We start from the raw sequence: 23,251 nt of genomic DNA, 5'->3' as shown, positions 1-23,251 counted from the left end.
CTAATTTGGTTAAAGCTAGGAATTTTGCAATAAATCCTTGAATGAAGTATGATTAAACAGGCATTGTTTAGCAATTCGCGTAATTTGAAGTTTTTATGGTTTTATATCATAAGTCCGTACACGAATCCATCGAACAAACATTCCTCATGCAATTCTCATCGCACCTATTCCAAACAAAAATGGTGCTTTCAGATCGAGAAAAGATTTTTCAAAGGGTAGATAGACGAAAGAAAAGATAAGAAGAATATTGATTCGAGAAAAATCTCCCTTCTGATAATAACAGTGAGTGATAGAAGAAGAAGAACATAGAGAAAGATGAATGTTATTGTGCACACATCTAGCAATTGCTTTACCTATGTGCTTTTCGACTTCATCTGTTTTTCGGTTGATTGTTACTGTTGATTCAAGGAGTTCCTTCCACCCAATGGGTGGATCGCAAGGTCCTGAAGAGTAAAATCATATATATTTAGCCCCTTCCTCATTTCAAAAGTGGAATAATTTAACATGTAAGAGAAAAAATTAAATTATTCGAATGACATCCAACAAAATTATACACTATCGACAATAAGAATGACTGCGTAGGTACATCTAATATCCTAGTTCATTCACTTTTATAAAAGTACTAGGTTGGCCATGGAAATTTGACGCATTCCACGCTGTATCGTACGAAAATGTGAGGTTATATACTCCTTTCTAGTTATAAAAACTTAAGAAAATAATTTCATGACCAACCGAGTGCTTTTATTAAAGTGAATAGAGTATAAACTTTATTGATTGAATTGCTTACTGAATTTAGTGCGAAAATTGATAAGAGTTTCTGCGTATACATCTGCGATTTCATTTCATACCAAAAACATATTTTCGCTGTTGGAAAATCAATTATTGAATCTGCAAGATATTGAACAAAAAGTGACCTACGAATATATCGAACAGAATCCAATTCTCTCTCAAGAGACATATTCGAGCCTCCGCTCTCTGATGAAAATATAGATCAAAGGATGTATTACGAACTAATTGACAATAAAAAGTCCCACATGAAGAATGCTGATAATGAACATAACGAAGCCTTCTGAAAAAACCTTATGGCTCCTCGCTGCTAGCTGCGAGATCCAATCAATTCAAAATGGGAGTCAATCTACAATTTATCGGAATTTTATGAGGACGCTCTTAGGAACGTACGCTTTTATGGATAAATTGGCAATAAATGGCACATACGTAAAACACTCCTCAACTACCAGTTCGTAGGGTCCTTTTATTGTTATCTGCGAACGGTGGAAAAAAGGGGAAACAACCGGTAATAAACACAAAAGTATTTTATTCAGTCTACTGTTGGCCTCCTCCTTGTTTGCCGACGATGTAACATATTGAGTGTTACAATGTCAAATAAAACGGCTTAAGAGTACCGTTTTGAATGAAGATGTTTTATTATGATGATATGTTGGACACTATAAGAAGCATCATAATAGTATTTCATTGCTCGAAGGTGAAGATCACAAAACACTTATAATAGATAATAATAACCAATATCTCTTTATCCAAAGAATATCTTTAAACGATGGATATTTAATGTCATGGATATAGAGATGCTACTGATGCCAGTTCTCAGTAACAACAAGTTTTCTCAAGTTGACAATATTTTCACTAAATGTTTCAGAATGTTATTACTTAGAACGGTTCATTATAACTTTATCGCATACACAAAAAATATGTAGTTACCAACGTATCTACGAGGATGTATTGCTATCTAGTTAGCCTAGACCATGATCTTGTGGAACTGCAGTTCCATGCATAACAAAATATTGCGTTACTAAAGCAAAGAACGATAACTCATTAGAAGTGTCATTGTGGAGTTTGAGTCAAAAAAAGTAAACCAGAGTTACGCAATTAATTAAAAGAAAGAAGATGTCTACCGAAATTGTGAAAATCGAAAAATTGGAGTATCGGGCCCTCATCAAGTACCTGTATTTAAAAGGGTCAAGAGGTAAGCAGATTTACGAAGATGTGCTTAATAACCTTCGTGATCAATGTCCTTCGTATACGACCGTGAAAAATTGGACTGCAAGCTTCAAAAGAGGTAAATTTTCCATTGAAGATGATGACCGATCGGGAAGGCCACTTTCTTTGTCAGTCCCCGAAAATATCGATGCAGTTCATGACATGATTTTATCAGACCGTCGAATTGGGATAAAACGGATATCTGTAGCAATAAATATTTCATACGAATGCGTTCATCATATAGTTCACGTCAATTTGGACATGAGAAAAATTGCTGCAATATGGATCCCCAAATGTTTGAATGTTGACCAAAAGGGTGCAAGGGTAGAAGCATCGCGTTCGATCTGTGCTCGATTTGAAAACGATGTAGACTTCTACAACCGAATTGTTACTATGGATGAGACTTAGGTACATTTCTACGATGCAGAAACAAAGCAACAATCGATTGAATGGCGACACTCTGGTTCTCCAAGACCTAAGAAGTTTCGTGTCCAAAAATCTGTTGGAAAAGTTCTTGCTTCAGTTTTTTGGGATTGCCATGGAGTAATCATGATGGATGTTTTGGATAAGGGTAGAACAATAATCGGAGATTACTATTCGACATTACTGACCACTCTACGGGAAAAAATTAAAGAGAAATGACGAGGACAGCTATACAAAGTTGTTTTGTTTTTGCAGGACAACGCCCCTGCGCACAAATCTCATGTTGCCAAAATCGTGATTTAGGGTTTGAATTACTAGAACACCCCCCTTATTCACCAGATTTGGCTCCAACTGATTATCATCTCTTTCCTCAACTGAAAAAAGTTTAAAAGCTCGTAAATTTTCTTCCAACGAGGTTGTAATAAAAGTCTGGTTTACAGAGCAAGAAAAAAAATTTTTTTGAAAGGTCTAGAGACGTTGCAGGTTCGCTGTAATAAAAGTATCCAATTAAGAGAAGAATATCTTGAGTAATAAAATATTTTGACATTGAAATTTTGTTTGGTTCTATAGTAGGCTAAGAATTTCTCAATATATCCTCGTATATCCAGGATGAGAGATACATTTTGTTGATTTCTGGAGGGATATTTTGTTGTACCTATATCTGGTCTCAACCTTTATAGATAGTACGTCTTGAAATTGTGTGGAACTGGTGTGATAAAATATTTTTTGTTGGATATAGGTACAGAACCACAAAATGAGACGAAAAATTTCCATGGAAGTATGTCTGAAAACGCTTAGTTATTAAAGAGTTACGTTACTTTAAATACGAAGACTTGGTTATGGACTTATTCGAGTTTTTCAAAATAAATAGGATCAAAATGAACAATTGAAATTTTGCAGAGGTATTTTTCGAATAGAGATGCAACTGAAACTGATTTTCTCGATCATCCTTCAAAGTTAGAGAGGGGTAAAATCGACACCTTTGATTTGAGATTCGAATTTCAATAATAACATTCATGAGTTACGATAACGATGTTTCGTGATGAAATAACTATATTATATTAGCACTAGGAAAAATTATGAAAGCAAAAAATCGATTGATGTACAGGAGTTTTGAGGAATCGATTCAAAAAACCGAATTAAGCGGAATGTTTAACCCAAAAATGAAACTTTTCAAAGAATGGTAGAAAAAATACCACCAGTTATCACTTGAAAGAGAATGTACATGACCCTATTCCATCCAAACTATTTTGCTTCCAGGAAAGGATTCCACAGAACTACTGTGTATAATGCAGTTTAAACCTGCGTGGTAAACTAGAATCATGGCAGGAGCTTAATTCTGGCAATTTCAGTTTGAATTTATCTTATTCGTTCTCCTCCGAGCAATTCTGGGGGATAAGATTTGAACCTATTCCTCCGGAAGTTTATATCTCGAAGAAAATAAAATCAGAAAATGTAGCGAAAATGAATGGGAAGCTACTTGGAGAAATGAAAATGAGGAAAGTGATGACCTGAAGTTGGTACCCTTTGCAAGCTCGGGCGAAAAAAAAAACCAAATAATTTCCTAAATATTTAAAAAAATGCTGATCCAGCCAAGTTGAACTAGAACTTCAAAGCAAACAACTAATTACTGAGTCTGAATATCATTAATATACTAGGTTTCTGAATATCCAAGTTGCATTTTTTTTGAATTCGCATCAGCTTGTGAAATCATCTCGAACTACTCAGCCAATTGACATTTCTTCCAATCAACCCAACATCCAGATACCTAAGTATCTAACTAGGTCGATACTACATTATTCTCACAATTACGTCAACTCTAATGAATCCCAGAATAAACTCTCCAAACTAGATAACCGACAGAACAGTAATGGCAGACAGAGTATTCCTTCGCTGAATTCATAACTCTCTCAAACTCCCTCATGCATATATATACACAGACAACGGCTTATGAAGCTGCAAGAAGTTCTTCATTAGTTTCTAGTTCGAACATCCATTGCACTGCAATTGTCTGCAAGCACCCAGTTTCCACCTCTTTGTTTATTCTCTAAAGTGTTTTAGTCACGATAAAACTTTGCTGTCGCAGGATCCAGCCTAATTCAATGATAATCTAGGGAAGGGGCGGGCAGCAGGAGGTCTGCCAGACCCTCTCACCTTTGGAGTGAGGGAAAAGAGTTGATGACGTAATGAGGACGTGAAACTGCGGCAGGAAAGTTTCATAAGTATCACCTCATAAACTTTCAGTTTCGTGGTTAAATAATGAATGTTCTCTACAGGTACAGAAGAAACTTTACTGGTGGTTGTTCGCAAAGATCAATAAAACTCTACTGCCTTTACTCCAAATATAAAAATGAATTGCAACAGTTCCCTTGTTCACTCTCTGAACTTCTTCATTATTTCTGTTCCAATAATATATATAACTTATCTACTGCGAGTCCCTTCCTTCATGAATGACGGAAAAACAGAGCCAACTTTAATCATGAGTATTTTATTATATTCTGTAACGAAGTTTCATCTTTTGATGAAAATTCATCCTCATTTTAGAGGGATTCAGTCATTTTTGGTTTCAATTAACATAATTGAAATTCCAATTCAGGATTCCGACATCGTTGGAAACCGTAAACATTCCAGACCGTTTTACCTCTTTTTTAATTTCTGAAAAAAGATGTGTAACCGTGAAAAACATCTTTAATTTGAAGTTTCCGTTCGTCAGTACCGATAAGCCAGAGTCAAGACATTTTCATGGATGCGCGTTTTACCGATTCATGGCATAGGGGGGACATACCATTTCCGCACCCCGCAGGTGGTACCAAAGAAAATTTTCCCCCGCTAGCCCAACATTATGTATTTAGTATTGAAGATGTATCGAGTAATGATAATGTATTCTTACATTCTGTGCTAATTAATCATTCCATAAGGCCCGGCGCAAATAGAAACGCAGGTTGGTGAGGTGACGCAGCGCGAATTTTTGTAAAACATAACAAATAAAACGTGACAGTGACTTGTCAGATAGTAGGTGCAGCGCATGAAAAAGCTGCGTCACCCTGCGTTACCTCACCAACCGTTTCTATTTGCGCCTGGCCTAAGGGTTCCGTAATAGTGATTTATCCGGTATATTTATTCAGTATCTAGAACTTATTCACTATTCGAGTCCGTTTCGAATTGTAGTTCGAGATTTTCTTTTTGAGTCTAGTAGGTGATTATTTATAGCTTTCTTTTCTTGCCATCTTGCCATCAAATTACGTTCAAAGGTAGCATTGTAGTCGGAATTTCTTACTCTTTTGTTTAGTTTCCGTAGCCCTGCTATTCTCACAGTCCAGGCAAGCACTGGTACCGGCCTCGGAGAAAAGCTGTTTATCGTGTCCAAGACAGCACTACGTATTTTTAACGGCGAATCTCAATCCTGCTCCAGTTCTACCGTTACTGGGAGTATGATTTCCTAGTCGGCTTGCAAACCTGTTGGGAGCAGAAATCAGAGTCGTGAAAGATATGGTGTCCTTTTCCCTTGTCTTATTCGGTTCTACCCGATGGAGGCACGATTTCCTGGCTGGCGTGCAAACCCGCTGGGAGCAGAAATATAGTGGAGAACCGTTTCCTACTGTTGGACCTCGTTTTCTCGACCTGCAATCTCATAGTGTTGAAGCAGAGTCCCGACTTGATTGTACGTTAAGTGTAAGTCTTGGTTCTGGCTGGCAAACGAATCAGTAACATCCGGAGCGCTTTTCAGATCGGATCCCTCCTCCCTTCCCGGGGAATTCACCACCTTTTCATTACAATTTGAATATCATTCCGAGACAAACCTTTTTAGTTGTATATAGTAGACCGCTTGCTATTCCACCTATTGAATTATAATTTTCGCTTAACTGATCTCAGTTTATATTTCTGTAAATTAAGGATTATTTGAAGTTATGTGATAGTTGTCTATCGATTCTGAATATACGTTTTTGATCCCTCCACTTAGCAAGTAAATCTATTTGCCCTTTTCCTAATGTGAAAATGTAATCTTGAATTCGCAGTTTGTAATTGCAGTCATGCCTTATACTTCCTCCCTGTATAATTCACTATTAGACTCTTCTATGAATTAATTACTTCTGTAGCTAGTCTCCCCTAGCCCAAAACAGGTTTTTGATGCTACCCCGCTAGCAGTAGGTGTTCTAGGCACAGTCCTCTAAGCTAATAAAGAAAAACTACTTACCGAAGGGAAGCTCGAACCTGCAGTCTACCAGCAGCGAGTGCCCAGTTGGATTTTCCGTGCCAATCACCTCCCCATCGCTCATCAGAAGGTCTGCCTCTAATGGCAGCCATTGGCCGCTGCTCTCCTGCAATAACGTGCACAATGCTAGTGTCTAAATATCTAAATTTTTGGTGTGAGTATGTGTGTGGGTGTGGAGTGGCTAATAATCTCATGTTACTACTGAAATTATGGTGATCGTGTCTTCTAATCGTTGGAAATCTAGACCTAGTCTGCGGTGACTACGTTTATTCGTACTCATAGAGGAAAACAGAACTAAGTGAACTATAACTTAAGATTACTCCTTTCTGGATGCAAAACTTTTAATGAGACGTACAATGTGGTCTCCAGATATTTATGTGCCTTAAGGTTGATCCTCATTATACCTTCTCATAGATTTCGTGTGCATAACTTCGACTGCCCAAGGTCCAAGCTCATTCGTAGAAATTGCATAGAAATAATCCATTGATATTTGTACCAAAATTGAACGCCATCCAACAGTGATCTTTCAAGTTCATCGTTGATGGGCTCAATAGGAACGCCACGAAATATTTTGAATTCAACCACAGAACTAGCTTGATGATGCTCGAAGAAGAGTTGAATACTATAGAATGCTAGACTGAAGTTCAATGTATATGTAGGAAAAAAAGCCTTAGATATTATTGGTGAATCTATTTATTAGAGACTACAAACTCTCTCTGCCCGACTAGTCTCTAATGAATAGATTCACCAATAATAAGGCTTTTTTTCCTACTTACAAATAGTAATGGTGGACGCCAGAGAATTCAGAGAAACAATCAAATTCAATGGTTTCGTGCTCTCTTCATGGACTCTATTATAAAATTATTTTTGAATCACCCTCAGTTCTTTCTTGTAGATAATAGACTTTCCGTAAAAGTTTATAGTTGAGAAAAACAAAGTTTTCCTTACATTTTCAGGGGTGAGATGGTAAAAATAAAGTAGCTACTGAGAAATTGGCCTTAGTAATGATCTACTATCTGCGTCGTTTGCAAATTAAAGAAATTTCCCTGTTCGATACATTATGCATTGGGAGGAAATCTTGAATATTCATCCCTGCCAGTACAAATTTCATGAAATTTTCGAGTATTCTGGACGTTATCGATCCAATTGGCAATCTATTAGAGTTCCAATTCAAATGCCTCCAGGCCATTTGGAATCATTTCCTTCCTGGCCCATTAATACCCATTCAATTGAATCGAATGAATTAGCTATGGAAGTCAGCGAAAATTCAAAATTTAATTCAGCGTCTCTAACTTTGACCTAGGAATTCATAGATTATCGGAAAAATCTCCATCCTTTCATCTTCTTTCTGATACTGAGATGAGTTGAGTGAAATAAAAAAAAAAGAAATTCTAAGTACTGATATCTGGGAATATCGAAAACAGAAAAGATGTTTTGACTGGAGATAGCTTTCCTCATTCTTGTACATCTCCTATATTGAAGATATCAGATATGTTTAGGAATATTGGGATATACGAACTTCTCCCAAATCAGTAATAAGTAAGATTTTGATGGAGCATGTTGGGCTCGGTGAACCAAATTTACATGTGCAGCAATTCAAACCACCGAGAAAAATACAGTTCCATCAGAAACAAGAGAAATATCGTCATATCGAAGAACATCAAAGGTGCCGCATTCTAATCTACCCATATAAGTATAGCAGTCAGACTATAAATTCAGCCACTGTAGCGGCCACTTGAAGAGTTATTTACGTCAAAGCCCATCAAGCTGGTCGACTCCTGTTTCATAAACGTCACCTTCTGTTGTGTTCTGTTTTTGGTGCGGCTTCTATGATATTGTAGAAATGATTTTGAATCTATTCAGTTTTACTATCAGAATCAAGAATGTTTATACCGGGGAGAGAGAGGTGCAGAATTTTTGAAGAGCAATGCATTTTTGATAGATCCATACAAAAATTTGATGGATTGAGAGCTCCTTGGCGCAGAAGCGGAATTATCAAATGACGATGCAGTCGCAGTTGATAACTCTGTTGAGTATTTGTAGTAAAAGATTTTTTTCGAATTTTTTTATGATGATTCTTTGTTCTTGAAAATTTCCTTTTGTAACTTTCATTTATTTTATTTATACCATGAATTTTTTGTCCTTCTATCGGAAACATCTCATTACCTAATTTTTACATTCTACAGAGTTGACTTCTGTTGGGCGGCAAGTTGAAAGACTAATACGACCCTGAATAAAAGTCCATAGAAATCAGACTTTTCTTCGTTTTCTTTTTGGCGGTGGCAAATTGACCAACAAAATTAGTTGTTGAGTCATTCGCGAGCTGCGATAAGGATGTAAATTTAGCGTTTTCATCGGTAATAAGGACCTCATGTGCGAGTGATTTACTGCTTTCCATCGAGCTCTGTAAAATTAATTGCTGCAATTAGACTTTGTGAAGCCGTTACGTTTGGAATGAGTTTGATTTTATCTTGATGAGAGCCGGATTTCTGTCCTGTCAAACCGATGATTTTTCAGTAGGAAAAATTCATCGTTATAATGTGGAAATCTAGAAAAACTCATTTCCCGTTCTGGAATCTTGAGTTATTTGCTAATTGACAGAAATTGCTTACAATCCATCGAAACACTTATTTGTTTTCAGTGAAAAAATTCACTCTAATGAAATATGCCGTTTCAATGAATTGAAAAAGAGAAAATAAACTCAGTTTTCAACAATTATATGCCTATTTTCACTTTTCGATTGCAGACTGTTCTGATTTAGTAGAGATAATTGTTCTTACCATTCTTTCTATTCAACATTTCACTAAGAAATGCATTATCCAATTGATTTCGCTCAAGACCCCATCCTCCGGTTGGAATATTTAACACTACACTGTAATGATGAGTGGACAATGATCCCGAAACCAGTCTAGAGTTGCGTTTAGATGTAGTACTTCTCTGGGATTTCCTTGGAATCCTCCTTGGAATTTTGTTTCCAAATTGATATTTTCGACGTGCCCGATGAGCACTTGGAGTACTGTGTATACAAAGAAATGAATAGGTGATTCCCAATCTTCTGGGTCTGGAATATATGAGGCTGTTTTTTTAGCCTTTCAGTTCTACGCTAGTTTCGCAATTTTCTCAACAATTTAAGGAGTTTCAACGCATTGAAATATCGCTACTCCTTCTTCATTTGAAAGATTCGAATGCACTTTGAAAATGAAATGATCTCCAAATTTGAACTGAAAAGAAGCATACCACGTACCACTCTTTCATTCTGTTAACTCAATATTCGAATGGTTGTTCTAACACTCAAGGTTTTTTGTAGTTTAGAATCTTTTCAATTGTTCAAGAACTACGTCGTTCTCACATCAGTCTGAGAAGTTGTTTCATTATTCAAAACAACCTCGTCTCTCTTGCTTTTACGAACATAATTTGCACGCGAACTGGAAACTACCCTCTTGCACGGCGTTTCATGATTCATTTCAGAGAATTATTTATGGAATTTTAATAATCATATATATACGAACCCGTCGAAAGACCAAGAGCACTTAGGAATCGCAAAATTGAGGTGAACATGGTGTCATTAATGTGTAATAAAATTTTCAATGATTGATACAAATTCATATAAAATAGGTCAAGTTCGCTATGAGACAACTGAATTTCAACGTCAGTAAAAAATGGAACGTCCATTATTGTTCTACAATACTAGTATATTATTTAAAATCACGTGGAATTATCAATCAATGTTGGTTCCAGAGAATTCGGAATTTTTAATACAAATTTAATTCGATAGGAATAAGTAAGTCATGAATTATTATCGGATTATTATGGCAATCTATGAAGAATGAGTATGTCATTATTAAAGCTTTCGTAGAACAGAATTTTTCATTTTGAAATGATTTCTTGCTTGCTGATGACTGGATCGCGTGTTTTCTATTTCGCAGATATCCATTTCGAGTTCAATATGAAGCTATTCTCCTCACAAGCAGCTTTAGTTGCTCACAATTTGTCCGGTCAACGATATTTTTAATCATCACCCACAACATAGGTAGGTGTTTAATGGGTAGAAATGAAATTTTGCATTGAATCAGAAATAACTGAAATAATTATACAGAGTGAGTCTTTGACTGGTTTTCCACTTGACCATTTAAAATGTCGCTGTAGAAAAGAGACAGGTAACACAAAATGTGCCAAAATAACCTAACTTAACCTCGTTAATTCAATTCATAGACAAAGCAGATGTCAAGGTTAGAAACAGTTTGTTTGAATTTAAATGTGAGTTTGAGTTGAGCGGATTCAATCACCTGTTGCATGGTGAGTTTGGCTCTAAACCACCGTCACTCAAAGTATTGAGTGACAGCTGACAGCGCTCCAAAACATACAATTTTCCCTACTCCCTATTTTATCTGTTGAAACCGTTGAATGCTCCTATTCTTCATTTCAGTGAATTCAAACTCAACAGCAAACTGAGGTGATCTTCGAGAAATAAAAAACGAATACTCACATACATAAACATAACTCGCCCGCATTAAATGGACCGACCATAATAGAACGTAGTACGAATTAGAATACAGAGGGAGGAATAAGATAATAAAGAACCATTCCAGATGAATCTCAATTTGTATGCAGTCGAGTATTGCAGCCATCCTGCAGTTAGAATGTCAGTTCATTTTCTGTTGGCTGGCTTGCATATTTCATAGAAACGAATTGGGGTCAATTTCCTTTGAGATTTTTCTGTGACTTGAATTCGATTTCGTGGTGGAGTCTTTTGTGAAATTGAACAATTAATCCTTTCTATACAATGCCATATCTTCCATTGTGTACCTTTTGTCTGATGTAGAAACTTATGTCGATGAATAGTTATAATTTATGATTATTAAGTTATGACTGCAGCATTTTCAGAGTGCATCAATAAATAGCAATAATTTAATTAATTTCCTACTTTATGGTATGTACATTCAATTCGAATAAGTTTTCGTCAAAAGTGTATTATCAAAAGCAAAGGAACATACCTAACCTCTAACGCGATTGTAAATTCGCCATCAGGTGGCTTGAAGATGAACTTCAATCGGAATTATTCCAATTGAGAGCTAGAAATACTTTTTTATGGATGGTTAAGCTTGAAATATTCCTGATGATATACAATTCGAAAGACAGACGAGACAATGGCATGACCCACGTTACTCGCTCGTGCTCTAATTCGTTATAGAAACATTTAGAATTCAAACGAGCAACGTTTGACAGAAATGGTTTCGTGTAAGGCGGAGTTATATGTACCAAGCAGCTCCTACTTATTCATTCTACTGGAAAAATCATGAATATTTACCCTTTTCGTACACGATTGGATCCCCGAAATTAGAATATTCGTAACGTCCATTATGCATTATTTTATTTTTAGGAAGGCGTAAGCATGTTTCATTTGACGTTATACATTTTCGTGCTTTGAATGTCGTGAAACATCCCTTTGGAATGTTCAGTGTTTCAGTTGTGAAAAAGACACAAATTTGTACGAATTTCACCATACTACTCGTATTATGCATCATACATACCTACATAAAACATCATCTCTTGAAGATCATTGTGATTCTGTTAAATTTCGAGTACCTATCTACAGGTTTGAATCACCGACTTGAGCCAGCAAACGTGGTGCATCTGATCAGTGAGATCAGATTGGTTAGTAGATCAAACAGTACCTACAGACCAATTACTGATTTATTCAAAGATTGAAATATTGTACCCAAGAACTTCAGTTTATTGTGATTGTTCACTACACGGATTTGAATTCGGATGATTTTAGGCTCATTTTGGTGAACACAAAGATTAACTGAGACATTAGAAGTGTTTCTGAAATTGTCTATGGTCAAAGTAACATTACTTTTACTGTCTGGGTTTCGATCTGAGGAAGATTGAATCGTTTCATACTGGGTGACGCTCGAGTATTACTCGATAATACTCAGAAGCGTCTGCCAGTATCTAATAAGGGTCCATCAATTCCAAACGTTTTTACATCGATAACGGCCGGTTTCATAATCAAACCTAAAGTCGCTTTAATTTTAAAGCTTCCTTTAACCCTACTAAAAATGACAGTAAAGGAAGCTTTAAGCTTGAAGTGACGTTTAATTGGATTATGAAACTGGACGTTAGTCTACTGTCAGCGTTAGGAAAAGTAGTAGAAAGAATTATAGCCACGAGGCTAAATGTGGAAATCGAAAATCTGAAACTAATACCACCAGAACAGTTTGGATTCAGGAAAGAGCGTTCAACAGAGTAACACTTATTAAGGCTCACAGAATACATTACATAGGGATTCCAAAATAAACAAGCTACAGGTCTTGTTTTTCTAGACGTCGCCAGAGCATTCGACAGAGTATGGCATGAAGGATTAATATATAACATGAGATGTGCTGGATATTCGAACAAAATATGCAAGTTGATCAGGAATTATCTCAAAAATAGAAGATTTTACGTGAAAGTGGAAGGAGAATGCTCCACAACAAAAGTTGTGAGGTTAGAGGCTGGAGTACCCCAAGGATCAGTACTTGGGCCACTTCTGTACAACATATACATTCACGATATTCCGAAGAATTCAAGAACCATGCTAATGTTATATGCTGACGATACAGGCATAGCAACTCGACACCGCAACCCAGAAGTAACAGAACGAGTTCTACAAGAAACGATTGACGAAACAGATGACTGGTGCATAAACAGGAAAATCAAGCTCAATGAACAAAAGAGCCAAGCAATATTACTTCAGAAGAGAAGACTGCGACCCACCGCGAATCTAGAAGTTGACGGCGAAGAAATCGACTGGAAAAATGAAGCCAAATATTAAGGAATAACGCTTGACAAAGTCATATCAAACAATCAATCGACGAAACGAAAGCAATAGACTCTACCCTCAGAGAGGAAGAAGAAGCCACATGTTGAAAGAGACAAAATTGAAGATTATTAAAGCCGTTTCTAGGCCTCAACTGACTTATGGATCGGTTGCCTGAGGTTTCGCGGCAAAGAGCAATATCAAAAGAATTCAGGACACTGAAAACAAGCTGCTACGATGTGCAATAGATGCACCTTGGTTTGTCTGGAATAGACAGATTTATAGGGACCCAAAATGAGAAACCATAACGGAATTCATGAACAGAAAAGCCGAGAAATTATTCGAAATAGCGAATCAAGAACCCAGGAGACTAGTGGACTACAACCCAGAGGAAGACAAAGGAGAATGCGAATTTACCGAAGGAGACCAAGAGATCAATTAAGAAGAGATTAAAATAAGAATATAAACTCATTGACAAATCCAATAAAGTGTTATCCATTAGAGGATGAACACAGAAATCCCAGCACGACAGTGTGCGAGAAGAAAACCGACTAAGAGATGAACGGTTTATAGGCAAATGCCCGGAACCAATACTCAAGAAGGAGTTAAGGGTTTTTAGTGGATCTCGAGCTCAGGAGAGTGAGAATCCCCACACTTGTTCCACCTCAGGAGAGGGTGGTTCGTCTGACTTGCAGATTTTTCCCCTGCTACACCAAAAAAAAAACGTTTTTATATCGGAGTAGACCTGTGTTCCAACGAGGTTAAATGGTACCGAAATCATGGTCAGCATCTGCTCTTCTTCGATGGAACGTTCATCATTTAGTTGTCCTGACGATGACAAATTGGTTTGTTCGATTTAGATCGCAACACTTTTTGTTTTTTAACGTGCTTTTATCACATTTTTCAACTGGTGGTTTTCAACAAATTTCGTGAATAATTTCGAACTCATTTTTCACGGGTGCTCTTAAATTTCTCCTGTTTAATGCGCAGGATGAATGGTCCTTCAAGCTGGCAATTCAAAGAAATATATGTGAATTCCGGGATGTCTCACTTGATTTCATGAAAATCGTTTTCAAGCCATAAAACCTTATCACCTCATTTAGTTCCGGCTGCTGTGAAAAAGCTGTATTCCTGTGTTGCATATCCCATAAGGACATTTTCCCAACTTGAACAGCAATACGGCAACGGCCGTGCGCAACCGCACCTCCTCTATTTCAATCCTATTCGAAACCTCAAAGAGGCTGTTCCGAAATACCGAAAGCAACCCCGAGGGGGTGATAGTAAACTTTTTCAACGTTTTATTCATAACCTTGGAGACATTCTGACAAAAATATCGTGGTCTCGCGTGATACCCAGGCCTTTCGAAGGCTTCATTATTTATAACTGCGAATAATAAAAAGGCAACCTTGAGGAATTTGCGTTTCTCATAATCCCCTCTTTGTTGTGCGTTATAGAACCTCCGTCGTAATATCCGGAAAATTTTATTCTTTCACTAGCTTTCCTACTTACATTACTTGAGAGGGTATCATTTTCCTGAGTCCTCGCATTTCTAAAGAGCTTAAGTCTCGTTTGAAAGAAGCTACTAATGATATGAGATTATTTTTCAATGTTTTCTTGTCATCTTTATGTGGTCGGGCGCAATTTCAATAATTTCATATGTCTCCAATTATAAACCTACGAAAGTCAGAGCTGCCTCTGTGAAATCACTAGGGTTAAATTGATAAATTAGGTGGAGTCAGATGAGGAAATTCTTCAGGGTGTTGCCATCCCATTTCTAGGGAGACGACAGTAGAAATGTTCCACTGAACTGTTTCATTAGGGCCACCTGGCATAATTTGAACCATAATAAGCGAGAAAAATAGCATCAAAGAAAATCTCAGAAAGACACTCATCGTCATTGTTGTATATCGTTACCGAGAATAAATCTACAAAAAGACGAAAAAACAAAACTATCAGTGCGATCAAACTTATAATTTCTTAGGACTACTTGCGACTGTGTGCCATCCTGAAGAGACCCAACCGTGACCTACAGATCCTTCCACTCTCCGGGAACGGATAGTAACCAACCTGATCTGGCCAACGCTGTATTCTTCTCGAGTCTACATTATAACTGTGGACCAAAGACCTCCACTGTGATCTGTCTCACGCTAGTTGTTCCCAGTTATGATTGGCATTAACTGATATTAAGCATTGATGCAGTATATCCCTAAAACGCTTATACTGGCCTCCAGGTTTCCGAGCTCCCTCTGTGAATTTCCCATACAGAGCTATTTAAGGGAGTCTTGTGTCTTGCATCCTCAGAATGAAGCTGCTCCATCTGAGTCGGGCCCTCGTTCCTTGAGTATCAATTGTTATACAACTCGCGCGCTGCAAGACTCCTGCATTTTAAATATTGTGGAACCATCTGATGTGCATTATTTGTCTCAGATGACGTTGTTGCGTTTGTTCAAGCTGTTTAATATGTCGCCTGTAGGGCGTCTACCTTTCGCTTCCATAAAGAAACGTTGGAAGAACCACTGCTTTGTAAACAGCTGTCTTGGTCTTCAGATTGAGGTCGTGGTTTTGAAACACTCTGACCTTTAGCTTCCAGAATGCCCGTGATGCCGAATTGATACGGTTGTGTATTTCCGTGTCCAGGTTAGCTCCAATATTTATGAAGCTTCCCAAGTATTTGAACTGCTCGACCTGTTCTAGAGTTTCATCCTCCAGACTCATATCTGTTTGAAGGCTTTTTGGCGAACTTACCAGGATTTTGGTTTTGTCAATATTGAGTCTGAGACCTAAAACTTCGTATATATGTTTATAGATGTCCAACATTATCTGTTTGGCTCTGAGGGGCTTCAGGTCAAACAAGCCTCCATCAGATCTAAATCTAAATCCAACACCTCTTACAGGCATACTCATGTCAGCAATTTTCAAGACAGCTATGGCGAAAATATTGAACAGAATGAGCAACAATAAAATAGTCTCGTCAACCTTTACGTATATATTAACAATTTCCTTCATTACAATGTTGATGCAGAAATTGGCATACGGGAAAAGCCCAATTTTATTCATATTACTTTCACAAATTTCATTGAACTTAAGCTTTTCCTCATCGACGAACACCTGAAGTGAATTCAAAAGCAGCCAAAAAAAATTAATTCACTTTTCGTTGAAATTATTCGAATACGTTGCTGCCTCTTCTAAACGAACCCTTTTTTCTCACAACTATTCAGACATTATTATTCATGACACTTCCCCAAAACCTTCCACAAGATCCCAATTCAATAAAATCGTCCCATAAAATTTTTACGGTTCATCAGATAGACGCAACGTTTTCCATAATAATTGGATTATTAGTGTTTATAGTCATAGTCGGAGGTATAAAATATTCGATCGTGGAAGTAGACATAAGTGTATACCTAGAATTTAAAAGTCAGATTTTAACTTACCTCGTTGGAATAATGTACGCTTTGCAGAGGGATGTAATGGTAACCCATGGCGCGATCCCACAGCATCCCCTTGCTCCAAACTTCGATGAGCAGACCTGTGTTCAAGTCGTTGGTTTCGCTGCAATAAAAATTGCTGTGAAAAAATTATGAGAACTAGAGTTACTGTTACTTCTACTCCCCAGTAAAACGCGCAGATGTAAAAGCACTTCCAAGTTGAATAAGATTATGTCTTACTCCGAATAGAAGTATTTGAAGAGGCAGTGATGAGATGGGGCTAGATATTTCTTGAAAAGTAAGGCTAATTAATTGAATAAACTAATAATCTTCGTGTTCTTATTGAAACTTTCAACAATTCTGCCTCTGACTCAGAAGTAACAATAAGGCTCACATAAAAAACATATGAATATAAAACGATTCCTAGAAGGTGGATCTCCTGGCTAACTAGATCCACGATCCACGCAGGTTGAAACTGAATACGTTGAGTATAGCCGATCAATGGAGTATAGAAATATGAAGTTCTTGTATATGGCTCTTAAAGGTCTGTAGGTCAAAGTTGGCTAGCACAGCGTTCTGTGGCAGCGAGTTTAAAAATCTGGATGCATTAGGTATAAATGTGAGGTCGGATTGTGCCAATCTGGATGTCTGGAGCTCAACTGTATGATAATTATAATAATAATCATTCACTCATTGCTGTATCCCGGTACCGAAAATAAATCTACAAAAAGGCTCAAAAAAAAACTATCGGTGCGAACAGACTTCAAATTTCTTGGGGCTAATTTAGACTGTGTGCCCTCCTGTGACTGAAGAGACCGAACCGTGACCCACAGATCCTTCCACACTCTGGGCATGGATAGTCACCAACCAGATCCGGCCGCCGCTGTATTCTTCTCGAGTCTCCATTATAACTGTGGCCCAAACACCTCCACTGTGATCTGTCTAACGCTGGTTGTTCCCAGTTATGATCGGCATTAACTGATTTTAGGGATTGATGCGGTATATGCTTAAACCGCTTATACTGTCCTCCTAGTTTCCGAGTTCCCTCTGTGAATTCGCCATACAGAGCTATTTTGGAAAGCCTTGTGTCTTGCATCCTCAGAATATGGCCGCTCCATCTGAGTCGGGCCCTCGTTACTTGAGTTTCAATTGTTATACAACTCGCGCGTTGCTAGACTTCTGCATTTGAAACTTTGTGGAACCATCTGATGTGCATTATTTGCCTTAGATGACGTTGTTGCGTTTGTTCAAGCTGTTTAATATGTCGCCTGTAGGGCGTCCAGCTTTCGCTTCCGTAAAGAAGCGTTGGGAGAACCACTGCTTTGTAAACAGCTGTCTTGGTCTTCAGTTTGAGGTCGTGATTTTAAAACACTCTGTCCTTTAGCTTCCTAATAATAATCAGTAACAAAATAGAAGACGGTACAGTCAAACTCAAGGAAAGTAGAGAAATCGGAGCTTTGAAAGAATCAAATAGGCGAGTATGTCTGAGCCAGGTGAAGAGATAAGTGGTGGATCAGTTCACTCGAAGATTGAGAGGGATCACTAAAATTGGCAAGAATCTGATGAATGCGATATGCCTACTTTTGCTAAACAATGAGCTACTCATTCTGTATCATCTCTTGGACCACGACTGATGTAGCAGCCATACGGAGAAAAAATGAGAACAATGCTGTATGTCTCATGAAACTGAAGGACATGAATATTTCCTGAACAAGGCTATTCAATCAGAACTTCAACGATGTCTATGATGCTGATGTTCTTCTCAGTTGTAACTGCAATAGGATCACTTAGAAATCTTCGAACACTCTGCAGAAAGTAGCAGGCAGAAACTGATTGACATACCTATACATGGAAGACACCAAAACGAGGTCGACTATGATTACGTCGATATATCTGTGACTTCCAGAAGGTTGTTTCCAGAGACAGAGGGCTTCACCATTGTCATCCAGGATCAAGTGATCCCAACAAGAAACTCTTTGGAATAGGTATATCGCCAAGGATGCCTCAGAGGTGGACGATAACTGTGGTTATGGCTGTGCGACACATGAAACCATCCAGCACATAACCGGAGGAAGCCATATCGTTTCCCTTTTGGTTTCATACTTCTTTTGAAACTCTTTCTTAAAGATTCATGGAATAAGGATATTGATTAGAGATTAGAGATTAGATTATTTTAACTCTCCTTTCATACAGCGAATAAAAACTGTGGACCCAGACAATTCACAACGAATCTGGGAGAGCTGAATAATATAGCAAACTCTTTTTCCACATCAAGCACAAGGGTCCTTTCTGCATAATTTTTCCAGTTCAAAAGAACTTGTATCCATAATCGTTAGGGTTGTATCAATGTAATATAGCGATTTGTATTCTCCACCCCAAAATCCAATCAAACCTGCCGCCGGTATAGCGAATGATATCCCGTTGCCCACCTGAAAAATCGGGAGGCTCGCAATCTCTCCAGGAAACCAGCCTAAATGTTCAATTTCCCATTCATCTCGATGGTCCCACGAACCATCAACATTTAACCCCGCATTATTTGGTGGGAGGGTCGCTGCAGAGGATTAGGTCTGGAAACGCTAACAAGTGGTCGGCCTGGAGGATAGAGCGGTAGCGAAATTTAATTCCGGTTGCTGCGGATTAAAATCAGAAAGTTATGTAAATCTCGGATACTGGAGAGGATGAGTAGACGTCTGTCATAAGCGAAATGGGAGCAATCCCGTTAACGTCGGCGTTTCGGAGGCGTCGGAGGGGGTCGAGTACACCAGGACGAATTGGAAAATTGAGAATAGGGAATACTCGTTCTGACGAAAATGATGTATTTTTTATGGAATATCTTTGGAACGTCACATTTTCAAATAAACATTTCAACCGTTGTTGATTTTAAGTACTTAAAAATGAAAAATAAAAATGGGTATTTAAAATTTAAATCGTTTCTATTGCACAACTTGGCAACATCGACTGAAATATGCGTTGATAATAATAGACGAAGATGGCTGTCTATGAAGTCTGCGACGAACGAGGAAGATCGTAAAATTTAATGGGATTTTTATGGCCGGTTGCTGTTAAGGCTCGCCAGTGAGTACGCGCCTTATCAACAGCTGTCATTTAATAAACAAGCCATTACTCTTTTAATTTTCTAGTAGGAGCTGTTGCCGAATAGTAAACTAAAAACGAAGCGATTTGAATTTTAAAACCACATATTGGAAAAATGATTTTTAATAGTTTCCGCTTTGCTTTTGAAAAATTCATGAATGAAACTCAGAATTATTCAGTTTGAACTTGCATATGCTGTGATAACCCAAATTGAGGAGAATTCCCCATTCAATGACAGGGTGTTTACTTTAGATGGGAAAAAAGTGCAAGAGGGTGAATCAACTTTTATGTGATCAACATCAGGCGGCCAGAGTCCCTGATCGATAATATAAATTTATATATTATAAAAGTAATAAGTTTTATTTGTATTGCTTTATAATTGCTTCAACAATAATTTAGTTGTTTGCAGTTTACAAATATTTTTGAATAGTGGTAGGTACAGGGGACAGGCCAGATTTGAGCTGTTTTTTTCATTCAAATCCACTAATTTCTTGAAAAAACAGCTCTGCTCTATACAGAATCGTAAACAGTAGGAAATTATCTATTGAATGTAGACCCGTTTCAAATGTGTACAATAAAAATGAATAAAAATCCACAATTTAGAAGTTGATTCACCCAGGAAGTGTTTGCTCGATCGAAAACATTAATACGTCTGAAACAAATACGGGTCTAATATTCACCCCTTCTAAGATATGGGGTTCAATAATGGAAAACTCAAGTAAATCCCGAATTTCCCTTTTAGCTTACCTAACTATGATAATACTTACAAAAGAAAATCCTGCTCCCAGCATGGTGTCGCTCCTTTGACAGTTACAGTTGTTGATTTGACGTTTTGTAGTTTCAACGTAACGTATGTGTTGAATTGTGGCGCTGAAAAATATCAGGTATCAATTATCATTCAAATTCGTGTTAAAAGCTGAGATGACAACAAAAATGGTGTCATGAAAAAGCTGTAACGTGGTTACCTCGCAGAAAACCTATCTCGAGCGCCTGCTATTCTTTTCACTAGGAAGAATAGCAAACCTACCAGAGTAGCTGCTAGTCGGAGACAGAGTTCGCTGTTATCTAGGGTGGTAGCGATAACGAAGTAGTCAAAATCAAATTATGTACTAGTTTATTCACACCTTCGGAAACTGATTATATGTACAAGGGAGATATGTGTAGGTATGAAATATGAGCGAATCTATAAGCGAACATACATTCGGGAAATTCTATCCGGTCACGAGCACTTTATAAAGTTTATACCGGGTACAGTGAAAAATTAAAGGTTGTTCAATAAAATTCGCCAACCAGAACTGACGAAATGGATACTAAGGATGACCTCGCGAAGTGAAATGACTTGCTATACGGTATCGGGATGTAATTAATGAAAGAAACACAACCAGGGCGGATCTATTCGAGACTTTTATTCGCTACCCCAAGGGCTATAACGCTCCATGACTGATAGCGAAGAAAAGGTATATTTTCAGCGCAACTACGGGATTTCACTGACGACGAGCGGTATCTCTTATTCTCCACCCCAAGGGCTTACGCGCCATGACTGATAGAAAAGAAGAGATTTCGGATTCAACACTTATGACGCGGAACGCGGACAGGGGGGTTGACGGGACTTTCCCTTCAGTACCCCAAGGGCTTATGCGCCATGACTGATAGCGAAGGGAAAAGTCAGACTCGCGAAACAGGGTAAAGTACGATAAAATATAACAGAAAGCGATAAGTAACCGGTGTAGGTCTAATTAAGAAACTGAACGGTAAAGACGGGGACCTACCTCCTCGCGGCACTCGCAGAAAAACTAAAAATCAATTCCTAATAGCACTGATACTAGCAACACAAAATTATTCTTAAAATTGTTGAACGGCTCGTCGGGCACACAATTAACGTCGGGCACACAATTAACGTCGAATCGCAGAAAGTACGGAGCGTAAACTAACTAAAGAGACTGAAGTAAAAGAGAAGAAAAAGTAAAAGCGACTGAAGTAACAGAGAATCAAAAGTCAAAAGTAGAAGTAAAAGAGACCGTCGCGGGGGAAAATCTGCTTTTATAGGAAATCCCCTCACACGCTAAAAATCTGAAAATTCCAGAATGCGACAAGAATGAAAAACGTCGTCAGCTCCGGTTTATCGCATATCAACATCAAAAAAACGGCATGCAAGAAAAACAACGTTAAACACAGATAATCGGTTTTTTTACATTTACTCTGCCTATCGGAATGAATGTACTGAATATTTCAGAATTAAATATTTTCAAAGGCGGAAATATGAAACGAAAGGAATGAACTAAAATGAACTCCAATTTTCCTCAGAAAACTGGGATTCATTACAAAGCATATCGTATATTTAAGCAATTTTCGCCGGTACATAGCCGAGGGCCTAAGGTATTACATGTATATGGGCCACAGAGTGTTATTTTGAAACATCTCACTGAACAAATGTGGGCAAACTCAAATCTTGAGTTGATTTTGGGACACCCTTTATCCATACCGTAAATAATCTCATTGATGAACGCTCTCAAAAGAGACGATTTGCTCGAACCAAATTCATCCCCAACATCCGTGCGCCTAAAGATCGAACCGTAAAAAGTCGCATATCCTTCTCAGACTAATATTGAATTTCATAAGCTATTGAACTGTTAAGTTCCTCACACCCCCGCATTTTCCCATCGATTCCCTCTACGTTCTATCGGATGACATGATTGAATTAGTGGAGATTGCTCTGATTTTTTCGCGCGTTTGTGTTCCAGAAAGGAAATGGATTGAAGCAAAAAGCTGTAAAGGGAGCAAGTGGAATGGGATGTTATTCGTTGCTCACGTCTGGAAATTTCTTAGTGTTTCTGGAAAGGAGGGTGAAATTTATGGACCTGAAATCGTTCTCGTTAAGGTTTTTAGCATCTACTGAAAAAATCCCAGTCTAGCAGAGAAACTTGTGTTTCTCTGCGGAATTTTTTAGGCAAAAATAATTTTATTCATCAATTTTCTTCTATATAGAGTGATAAAATCAATTCAGCATCACTCTAACTTTTCGATACGTTCTTTGGCAGAACGATTTATCTGTTTCTTCAAAATAGGCTTCATTTTCGGCTACGACCTCTTCATTCAATGCAAAACTTTTTGCGGTGGACATATTTTTCAGGTCTGCCATCAGGTTCTAGTCGCTCGACTCGTAATCTGGACATGAGGGTGGATTCAGAAGCAATTAAAAGTTCGTTTTGTGCAATTTGGCCTTGGTAGACCACGATTCGTGTCTTGGTGGAACAGCACTTTTTTCTTCTTCATTTTTGTCAGTTTTTGGGAGATTTC

At 37.9% G+C, this 23,251-nt stretch overlaps 1 protein-coding gene across 1 annotated transcript in view; it reads right to left on the bottom strand.

Annotated features, from left to right (window-relative positions):
- Positions 1–23,251, bottom strand: part of LOC123318509 — a 69,169-nt gene that overhangs the window by 5,149 nt on the left and 40,769 nt on the right. Inside the window, exons 3-5 of the mRNA XM_044905143.1 lie at positions 20,722–20,824; positions 16,868–16,985; positions 6,614–6,737 (exon numbers count right to left, since the gene is read on the bottom strand). Of these exons, the coding sequence (XP_044761078.1) occupies positions 6,614–6,737; positions 16,868–16,985; positions 20,722–20,745 (266 nt within the window). The 5' untranslated portion in view covers positions 20,746–20,824. The remainder of the gene's footprint in view (positions 1–6,613; positions 6,738–16,867; positions 16,986–20,721; positions 20,825–23,251) is intronic.

This window comes from Coccinella septempunctata, chromosome 8, assembly GCF_907165205.1.
Source record: "Coccinella septempunctata chromosome 8, icCocSept1.1, whole genome shotgun sequence".
Lineage (NCBI taxonomy): Eukaryota > Metazoa > Arthropoda > Insecta > Coleoptera > Coccinellidae > Coccinella > Coccinella septempunctata.
The sequence above is the reverse complement of the archived record's forward strand: the minus strand, read 5'-3'. Positions and strand labels throughout refer to the sequence as shown.